Source organism: Cupressus sempervirens, chromosome 1 (genome assembly GCF_028749045.1).
Source record: "Cupressus sempervirens isolate cs-2001-9-10 chromosome 1, ASM2874904v1, whole genome shotgun sequence".
Taxonomy (NCBI): Eukaryota; Viridiplantae; Streptophyta; class Pinopsida; order Cupressales; family Cupressaceae; genus Cupressus; species Cupressus sempervirens.
Window position 1 is genome coordinate 211,672,886 of NC_143118.1, and position 11,075 is coordinate 211,683,960.

The following is an 11,075-nucleotide window of genomic DNA, read 5'->3' on the forward strand; positions in this document are numbered from 1 at the left end:
AAACTTATCCAACCACCACAAAAATATCATAGAGCCATTAATCTCGTGCCATTCTTCATATAGTCTCTTAGAAGAGAGCATAATTTCTCAAAATGAATTTTTTTTTATAGCCAAAACTTGAATACCCACTTGAAAATGCTTTCTTTTCTAAAATTAAATGTGCATAAACACAAGTTATATTAGGAGAACCATATGAGTAATAAAATAAGTTTTGGAACTCATTTGACTAAGATAATATGCACCAAAAGTAAGGTTTATTTTGCACAACTTAAATAGTTATTTTGGTGTCCGTAGTATATAGTATACCATTTATAAAAACTACAAATGATGAGTAGTTAATATTACAATTACCCTATTCTCGACATATATAGATTACTGCTTTAGATATGATTTTTTGCATGAAGAAGAAAGGTACTCTAGCTATTGTGTAATAATTAGAATTATTTCTTTATTACCTATTCTTATCATTTTTTTAGTACTTGATAACTTTTTTTCTTTGAATCCATCTTGTTAGAGCTATTGAAATTCAATCCAAAGCATTGTGTTTTAGTTTTTAATGTTTGGTATGGAGTTCCTAATATTCTATGGTGCTCTATTTTGAAGCCACGTATTAGGCAACATAAAATCACATTTTTGTCAGTTTAACTCACAAAGAAGCACAAAAATATTGTTTTCTTATTGCGTTATGATTTTAGGTACACATTAGTCAAATATCAGTCCTCTACTATTTAATTGCATTGGATGAGGAAGTGTGTACTTGTTGAATAATTAGTAATAAAAGTGATTGTTTGTTTGAATCCACAAATCTAAATGTTATTTAATCATTTTAATATTCTATTCAATAAAATAAAATATCATAAATATTAAGCATAAAATAACAATTAATACCAACAAATTGAGTTATAGATCATATAAATGTTATTAGAAAACTAACATTAATAAATATTTGTTAATTATAATCATTAAAAATAGTTTAAACAATTGTCACTTTAATAGAAAAATGAAATTAAAACAATATATTTATTAATTAATTAGTTTGTGATTCTCGACACCGTTGAATAAAAATGATATGATTATAAAAGTTTAACAAAAGAAAATGTGATTTGTTTAATTGTTTAATCAATTTTTTTTTTCATTCACTAAAAATATAATACGTCAACCAAAGTTTTAGTGAATTATATATTTTTTATTTTAACTTAACAAAAACATATTTCAGTTAAACATTTATTTTAAAACAAGTTTCTTGACGAAAACAGGTCTTCAGCATGTGGTTTTAATGTTCCTTTCTTCGTAAATTGCTTCGAATATTCATTCTTCTGTACTTATCGCATTACTATGAGAAGTATCTAATGGGGATTTTTTCTTCTGTTCAGTATGCCATCGATAGATTATCCTTGTGTTATGAAACTCATAATTATAAATATTTTCATCCAATGAAAAACAAAGAATAAAATTCCTTTATGAAAAACGAAGAATAATTAAAACGAGTTGCAAATCAATTTAATCAACTAGACGGCGGTCTTGTACGACTTCAAATCCCCACGGTTTTGAATACAATATTTGTTTGACTTTCATTAAAAACGTGAACTTGCCTCAAACGGAGCTCTGAAAAGCTATAAATAGAGCAAGGGAGATAAAGAAAATCCCAACATCTGACTGTTTATCAGATTCAAAACAATCAACGATCGAGTGATCAAAGGATAAAGGAAAGATGGATTCAATAAGGGTATTGGGCAGCAAAAATTTATTACTAGAGAAGAATATTAAAGTAAGTAGCCATAGATTTATTTCTGCCAATTTAGCTATGCCGGTACTAGGGATTGACAGAACAAGGCAGACTGGTTTTTCTTCTCTCCCTTCACTGCGTAGAGGGGTTTCGAGTTCAAGGAAAGTTGCCACAAAACTTATTTCCAAAACAAGAATTGCTGAGCCTGAGAGTGTCACGGAAAAGCCCCTCAAGGAATATGAAATCAATGGTGAAGTAGTACTGCAGAAGGTGGCATTTCTCAACCTCACAGACTACTGTGCAACTGTGGCTGACGAATTTTCTGAATTGATTGGGAGAAAAGTTTCTCTTCAGCTTGTCAGCAGCGACCAAATTGATCCCGGTATCCCATATCTTGCAGAACTGCTTTTCAAATTTCTGATTAAAACTTCTATAGTATACAAATTTCATATTTTGCCTTCTTATATGTTGCCCTAAGGGATCAACATAGATATTCACAAAATGTTATTTTGGGGGCATGAAAACTCAATGTTTATGTTATAAATTTTTAATGTGTGATTTGTTGTGTGTAGAGACTGGATTGGGAAAAACAGTTGGGCAGCCTTCTTATTTAAAGTGGAATCCGTGGGATGGGCCCATTTCAAGTGAGACACGCTGCACAATCAAATTTAAATGGAATTCTGCACTTGGTTTTCCCGGTGCATTTGTCATAAAAAATAAGCACCACCGGGAGTTCTTTCTGAAATCGCTCATCATATCCATCCCAGGTCAGGGAGTTGTCCGTTTTCGATGTAATTCATGGATAACCCCATCTTTGCTAAACCCCAATGACCGCGTTTTCTTCGCCAATAAGGTGTGTTAATCTTTTTTCTTGATTAATTAGCAAATCCTGCTCAATATTTAGTTTCGGTAATTCATGGGCACAGGAGTAACATAAATGTGTTTTAACAGAACTTTCTGCCGGAAGAAACGCCGGTGGGTTTGAGGAAATTCAGGGAGTCAGATTTGATATCCCTGCGAGGAGATGGAACCGGAGAAAGGAAAGTTTCCGATCACATATATGATTATGATGTGTATAATGATATTGGGCAGCCGGGAAATGATCCGAACATACGGAGAGAAGTTTTGGGTGGATCGCAAGAGTTTCCTTATCCTAGAAGATGTAGAACTGGTCGTCCACGTGTAAAAAATGGTACATGTCTTTAATACTTTATTAGTAAAATGTGATTTTTTAATGTATTGACAGTTGCATGGTAACACTGTTTCTATGACTTATCTTCGGCAGCACCGCAATTTGAGACCCGAGCAAGCTCGATCTTTATTCCGCCGGACGAAAGGTTTCCATACACAGACTTTTCCGATTTCCAAGCTCACATTATTTCGGCAGTTGCTAACGTCGTAATTCCCACTCTCTCGAATCTCTTCGACTACGCCTTCAAATCCTTTGACGAAGTCAGTGAGCTTTACAGACGGGGATTGAATAGCGCCAATAATTCTCGCAGGAAACTCCGTCAAGTTAATAATCCAGTCCTTTTTGTCCAGCGACTCCTCGACGGCTTCGAGGATGATATTCCCTTTATAAATTTCAATCGTCCACAAGTTGTGGAAGGTAAGATTACCGTGCATAAATCAAATTAGGGTGCATAAATTTGTTTAAATAATGGTTAAGCTGCATAGAAATGAAACTGGACTGATGTTGTGTCCTGCAGTTGATGAGCTTGCATGGAGAACAGACGAGGAATTTGCGCGTCAAACACTTGCCGGCTTAAACCCAATGGTGATTCAGTGCCTAGAGGTAACACTATTTCTTTATGTCAGAAATTCTTCCCCTTTACAGTATTTCCACTATTTCTTTATGTCAAAAATTTTTCCCCTTTACCGTATTTCCAATCTGAAATGCCTTCTTTTGCTGTTTTTTGGACAGAACTTTCCTCCTTCCAGTAGCCTAGATGAAAAGTTGTATGGCCCACAGAAGAGTGCCATCACAGAGCAACACATACAAGAGAACCTTGAAGGCATTTCTGTCGATCAGGTAATTTCTCCCCTGAAAAGATTTTGAATTATCTATTTTATAAACAAATTATAATGAAATTCAATTAAAAAATTACAGGCCACTGCATTGAAAAGGCTATTTGTTGTGGACTACTATGATGCTTATATGCCCTACATCGAACGCATCAATAAGCTTTCTGAAGATATCAAAACATATGCAAGCCGCACAGTGTTTTTCCTCACAAAGGAAGGATTCCTAAAGCCAGTGGCCATAGAGTTGTGTTTGCCACCAGGTGATGAGAAAGAGGCTGTAAGAAAGGTTTTTACACCAGGGGAATATGGGACAGAAGAGGGAGCACTGTGGCAGCTTGCCAAAGCCCATGCTAGAGTCAACGATGCAGGTTACCATCAGCTCATCAGCCACTGGTATGTTCTCACCCATGTCCCTTCATTAAAAATCTCAAGAGTCTATCTAATTACATTTTGCTAGAATTACCAAAGATTAGAAAAATGGTGTAGACCGCGTCAAGGCAGCATCTGTTTCAGCAACTTACGCAAAATTCTGTTTTGTAATTGACTGCAGGCTCAGAACTCATTGCATCGCAGAGCCTTTCATTATAGCAACACACAGACAACTAAGCAAAATGCACCCAGTGTACAAACTATTGATACCCCATTTCCTCGATACCATGGACATCAATCAAGCTGCCCGCCAGAGCTTGATAAATGCATCGGGAATTATAGAACAAGGCTTTGCCCCTGGCAGATATTGTATGGAACTGTCATCTAAAGCCTACAAACAGTGGAAATTCAATGAGCAAGGATTAGAGACCGACCTTCTTAAAAGGTAAGAAATCCGCCGATTTCGTTGCTCGCTGAATGTTCTAGCTTTTCCCTAATTTAATTTGTAGGCCTAATTAAACTGAGTCTTTTCCATTTACAATGAACCGCGCAGGGGAATGGCAGTCCGGGATTCAAAGGCGCCAAATGGTTTGAAGCTTGTGATCGAGGACTACCCATATGCTGTTGACGGCATTGAAATATGGTTTGCCTTAAAGCAATGGGTTTCAGACTACTTGTCTCTGTTTTACAAGAACAATAGCGCAGTTAGAAAGGACAAAGAATTGCAGGCTTGGTGGGATGAAATAGTAAATGTGGGCCATGGAGACCTCAAGGACGATCCGAGCAGATGGTACAAGATGGATTCCTTGAGTGAAGCAGTGGAAATAGTGACAACTATCATCTGGACTGCATCTGCTCACCATGCTGCTGTAAACTTTGGGCAGTACTCGTATGGAGGATACATGCCCAATTTGCCCACCATGAGCAGACGCTTCATTCCAGAGAAGGGAACACCTGAATATGATGAATTACTCAAGAACCCAGATGCATATTTCCTCAAGACTGTGTCTACTCCAACGCAGGCAACCATTATCATGGCTGTTTTGGAGATTTTGTCAAAGCATGCAAGACACGAGGTTTACGTGGGACAGTTGCAAGGGTCTACTATGGATAGAGTAGACGATCCACGAGTGGCAGAAGCATTCGCGAAGTTTTCGGCAAACATGACCAGAATTGAGAAGAACATAATCGAGAGGAACAATAACTGTGAAGTTTATAAGAATAGGACCGGGCCTCCAAAGGTTCCTTATACCTTACTGTACCCTGACACTACAGATTTATCAAAATCCGGTGGTCTGACAGGCCGGGGAGTGCCTAATAGCATCTCTATCTAAAATAATCAAAAAGTTTTAATTACGTCGAGAGGCGTTCTATACAATCACAGCACGGGAATATGCCAAGATTTTTTGTCAATAAAAAAGAATTGGGAGCGGTTACAAACTTCCAAATTAAATATTAAAAAAGAATTCTCGAAATAATAGCTGGCCGAAATAATAGGAAGCCAAATGAAGGCCGAAATAATAGGCTCGAAAAAGTAGGGCCCGAAAAAGCAGGACCCGAAAAAATAGGGTCCGAAAAAATAGGGGCGAAATAATTTCAATGTGATTTTTTTTTTTGTTAAATATAATTTTGCATGCACATTCATGCTTATTTTTCGCGGGGAGTGGGGGAATTTGAAACAAATTCGTGGAATGTGAAGAGACGCTTGTTGGGGGATATGAGAAGCCTCTTAGAAGTTATAAAACCAAAGCTTCTCATTTCGTTTTCATTTTATGTTTTTGCAGGAAGGAAGAGGTGGAGGTTATTGGAGGATTAGATTGGAGTTTTTGAATAGGAGTAGATTGAAGTTTTGGAGTAAATGCAGGTGAGATTTCTATTTTTTATTTACATTTTCATTTAGATTTAGATGTAGATGTAAATTGAAATTCAAAATTAGTTATAATATTCTACTTTGATTTAGATTTCAATTTTAATTAATCTCATTTAGATTTAAAATTCCGTTCATAACTATTTAGGCTTGCATTTAATAGTTTAGTCTTGCATGTTTGATTTAGATTTAGATTTGTATTCAAAATCTATTTGATTTATATATTTTATAATACTTTTCATTGTTAATGGTGCTTGATGGGAGTGTTTTAGGGGTGTCTTCTTTTCTATTTCTGAAATATTTTGGTCCAATATGTACTTTCCTAACTAGATCTATCCATTTTCTTTTGATTCATGCATGGAGCTTCCTGATGCTATTAGCGCATTGCTGAGACTGAATGGGAATGGATTAAAGGTAAACGACTAACTCTAGATCTGGATATGCATTTGGAATTGGCTCTATTGCGGCTCCAATTTATAGGTTCCTTCCTGCCAGCTATTCTTTCAGTGGTTTAATCTAGTTAAGTGTTGATTGAGAGGTTCTAGCTCATTCCCACCAGTTTGTAATTTTGTCATGATGTCTAGCATGTGGCATTCTGATGGGATTCTTCATTGGAAAATGGTGCGGATAATTATGTCAATGCTGAACGACTTGTCCAAAATGATAATTGCTCTGGATATAGAGTGCGGTCATGGTGATTTTCTTAGCAATACAATTGAAAAAAGAAGGGAAATCTGGTATTAACACAATGTTATAGGAAATCTCTGAGCAGAAATGCTTATAAATACATTCAAATTTCTTTTGTAACTCATAATATCAATCTCACTTTTTCTTGTGCTCCTTTAGTCTAAGAAAGATAACAGATTGGAGAAACAAAATTGCTTCTATAACGGCAGTTGCAGGTGCAATTATTTTAGCAATTTTGGGCATTCTAACTGTTCCTATGATGGGTACTTATGTTTTAGTTCTTAGATTATGTGATTTGGTTGTATTTAGAGTCTTTTTAATAATGTTTGAAAGTACTATTAAATATAATAATAAAGATTAATTTAATGTTTAATATAACATGCTACAGCACTTATCAAAATTATCAAAAACACAATTGCTACAGCAAAACGAGAATGGAGAAAAAAATTCAATTTTTGTATTAATTCGTCTGCTTAAAATAGATTACAATTGCCATATTTTATATTGAGAAATGCCTCATATGGACTTTCACATGCTTATTTAACTACACTACAATCAAGACTAACTTTGTACTTAATCTAATTTTATCGAATGAGACTAGCCCAAGATTCCTATGTAACTGTTGTTATAACAAACATAGACAGCTGTAGAACTTGTGATTAATAATTTATAACTACTTGATTCTCCCTATTTCATGCGTAAATTCATGATTCTAAAAATTCAAAGTTCAAACTGCATGTTACATTCTCTTCCTTATTCAGTGAATTGTTGCATGACTATTAGATTAAACGGTGCATGGAAGAGACAAAACTCTGAAAGAAATTACTCTTTTCTTATTATTATTGTTGTTGCTATTTTTTATTTTTTTATAATTATTGTTAGTCTTGATGTTGTTTTTAATTTTATTATTACAAATATTGATTATTAATATCTCTGAGTTCATCCAGAGAATAGTACTAAATCTAGAAAAACTTAGTAATAACAGTTTGAGATAATTGTAGAAAGTTTTTACTTTCACAAATATTCTCTTTCTTTTGAAAATCTGCTATTATTTTGGTAATGAATTGTAAAGTAGAAATGAAAAACTTTCTGTAAAAATTTTTTGGTTACTATTTTGCTTGCAATTTTCATTTTATATGAAAGTTTATTATTTTTTCAACTCTTTAAAATAAATATTTTTATATATGTAATTTTATTTTATTATTAAAATAATAAGATTTTGGAGGTTGTAAAATATTGAAGTTTAGAAATTATTTTAGATTTTACAAATGAACTTTAACATAATATTTATATTAAAGAAAGAAAAGATAATAAAATTGTTACTTAAATCAAATATAAAAATTATAAAATTTTACCTAAATTTATTAATTGTATAAAAAAATATTAAAGATAATTAAGCTCTATTAAATGTACTTGATTTTATATTATAGAAATACAAACAAAAATTATAAATTGGGACAAACTTTAGAAATGAAGTCAATTTTAAAGAGAGACAAGTAACATGAGGTGGTGTGTGTGTGTGTGTGTGTGTGTGTGTGTGTGTGTGAGAGAGAGAGAGAGAGAGAGAGAGAGAGAATTAACATGAGGTGACATGATACAGAGAAAGAGTGAGATAAATAACATGATGCAATGTGTGTGTGTGTGTGTGTGTGTGTGTGTGTGTGTGTGTGTGAGAGAGAGAGAGAGAGAGAGAGAGAGAGAGAGAGAGAGAGAGAGAAGATAACCTTAGAGGGGGTAGAAGGAAAAGGGGAGAGGGGGAGAGATGAGCCATGGAGAGAAAAAGCATAAGAAGGGTCCAAAATAAATGGAGATAGAGATGGTGGAGAGAGAGAGGCCATGAGAGAGAGAGAGAGAGAGAGAGAGAGAGAGAGAGGGTGAGAGAAATGAGGTAGACATACATAGAGCATTTTAGAGATATATAAACATGAAAATGGTGTGTGTGTGTGTGTGTGTGTGTGTGTGTGTGTGTGTGTGTGTGTGTGTGTGTGTGTGAGAGAGAGAGAGAGAGAGAGAGAGAGAGAGAGATCACATGAGGTGATGTGGTAGAGAGAAAGAGTGAGACAAGGGGGAGAGAGTGAGAGACATGAGGGTAGAGAGAAAGAGTGAGACAAGGGGGAGAGAGTGAGAGACATGAGGTAGACATAGATAGATGTAGTGAAAAATAAGGAGGGAGAGAGTGGGATGGGGGGGAGAGAGAGAGAGAGAGAGAGATGATTAGAGGGGGCAGGAGATGTACATATATAGAAGGGGAGTAGGGAGAGATGAGCTAAATAAGAAAAAGAATATATAAGGCCCAAAAGAGATCTAGACAATGATGGGGAGAGGAAGAGTATGACAGATAGTGATAGACAATGACAATAATTATGGAGGGAGAGATGTATATATGTAGAGAAAGAGATGGACAAAAAGAACAATGTAGGGGGAGTGGGGAGGGTATACATTATTGGGGGGGGGGGGTAAATATAGAATGGGACATGTGAGAGAGAGTCTGATTACAATTAACCCTAACCCTAACTCTAAATTATAATTATAATTTAGAGTAATAATATTTATTAATTATAATTTTATCAGCTATAATATGATTAGTAACCCAAAAATTATCTTAACAGCAATAATAACACAAACCCTAACTCTAACTCTAACTCTAACTAGATAATTCTAATTTTAACCCTAACCCTAACCCTAACCCTAACTCTAACTCTAACTCTATCTCTAACTTTAATTCTCCCCCTAACCCTAACCTTAACCCTTTATAATCCTAAATCTAATGCTAATTCTAACCCTAACCCTAATTCTAATCCTAATCCTAGCCCTAACTCTTACCCTAACCCTAAATCTAATCAAGTAACTTTAACCTTAACCCTAATCTAACCCTAATCACAACTATATCTCTAACTTTAACTCTAACTTTAACTTGAACCCTAACTCTAACTCTAATTCTAACTCTAACTCTTGTATGAACACTAACACTAACACTACCTCTAATTTTAGCTCTAACTCTAATTGTAATCCTAACCATAACCCTAACACTAACCCTAACCCTAACCCTAATGCTAACCCTAACCATAACCCTGACACTAACTGTAACCCTAACTCTAACACTAATTCTAATCCTAACCTTAATTCTAACCCTAAATATAACCCTAACTCTAACTCTAACTCTAACTCCAACCCTTATTCGAACTCTAATTTTAACTCTATCTCTAACCCTAACCCTAACTCTTATTCTAATGCTAACACTAACCCTAACTATATTTGTAACCCTAATTCTAACCCTCACCCTAATTCTTACCCTTACCCTAACCCTAATTCTATCTCTAATCCTAACTATATTTCTAACCCTAATTCTAACCCTAACCCTAATCCCAACTCTAACTCTAATTTTAAACCTAACCTAACCCTAACTCTAACTCTAACCCTAACTGTAACTCTAACCCTAACAAGAACCCTAATTCTAATTCAAACCCTATCCCTTACCCTAATTTTTATCCTAATGCTAACCCTAACTTTAACTCTAACCCTAACCCTAACCTTAACACTAACCCTAACCTTAATTCTAACCTTAACCCTAACCTTAACTCTAACACTAACCCTAACCCTAATTGTAACACTAACCTTAACCATAAACATTAATTTGTCCCTAACTCTTACCCTAAATCTAACTCTACCATAATTGGACTCTAACCATAACCCTAACACTAACTTTAATCTTGGCTCAAAACTTTTCCCTAACCATAACTCTAGAACCTTAACCCTTACTCAAGCCATAACCCTAACCCTAACCCTAACCCTGGACCTACTATAACCCTAACCATAACCATAAGTCTAACCCTAACCTCAACCATGAGCATAACTCTAACGCTAAACTTAACCATAAACATAACTCTATCCCTAACTCTAACCCTAAATCTAACTCTACCATAACTAGACTCTAACCCTAAACCTAACCCTAACTTTAATCCTAACTAAAACCCTAACCCTGACTCAAACCCTAACCCTAACTCGAGCCCTATAATAACCCTAACCCTAACCCTAACCTTAACCATGAGCATAACTATAACCCTAAATCTAACACGACCATAATCAAACTCTAACCCTAACCCTAACCCTTACTTTAATCTTGACTCAAACCCTAACCTTCACTCTAACCTTAACCTTGACTCAAACCTTAACCCTACCCTTACTATAACACTAACCCTAACCATAACCATAACTCTAACCCTAACCTTAACTATGACCATAACTCTAACTCTAACCTTAACCATAAACATAACTCTAATCCAAACCTTAACCATAACCATAACTCTAACCCTAACCTTAACCATAAACATAACTCTAACCCTAACCTTAACCATAACTCTAACAATAACCATAACCATAACTCTAACCCTAACCTTAACC

At 35.1% G+C, this 11,075-nt stretch overlaps 1 protein-coding gene across 1 annotated transcript; it reads left to right on the plus strand.

Annotated features, from left to right (window-relative positions):
- Positions 1-1,647: 1,647 nt before the first annotated feature.
- LOC149576891 (linoleate 9S-lipoxygenase-like) lies at positions 1,648-5,598 on the plus strand. The gene is made up of 9 exons (XM_089820524.1): positions 1,648-2,108; positions 2,299-2,579; positions 2,678-2,918; positions 3,012-3,335; positions 3,436-3,521; positions 3,651-3,758; positions 3,837-4,144; positions 4,302-4,565; positions 4,674-5,598. The coding sequence occupies exons 1-9, from the start codon at positions 1,712-1,714 to the stop codon at positions 5,452-5,454; spliced, it is 2,790 nt and encodes a 929-aa protein (XP_089676650.1). The 5' UTR covers positions 1,648-1,711; the 3' UTR covers positions 5,455-5,598.
- Positions 5,599-11,075: the final 5,477 nt, after the last annotated feature.

Coding starts and splice junctions, on each gene's coding strand:
- LOC149576891 (XM_089820524.1), top strand. CDS start 1,712: ATGGATTCAATAAGGGTATTGGGCAGCAAAAATTTATTACTAGAGAAG. Junction 3,522..3,650: donor TGGTGATTCAGTGCCTAGAG/GTAACACTATTT, acceptor TTTTTTGGACAG/AACTTTCCTCCTTCCAGTAG. Junction 3,759..3,836: donor AAGGCATTTCTGTCGATCAG/GTAATTTCTCCC, acceptor AAAAAATTACAG/GCCACTGCATTGAAAAGGCT.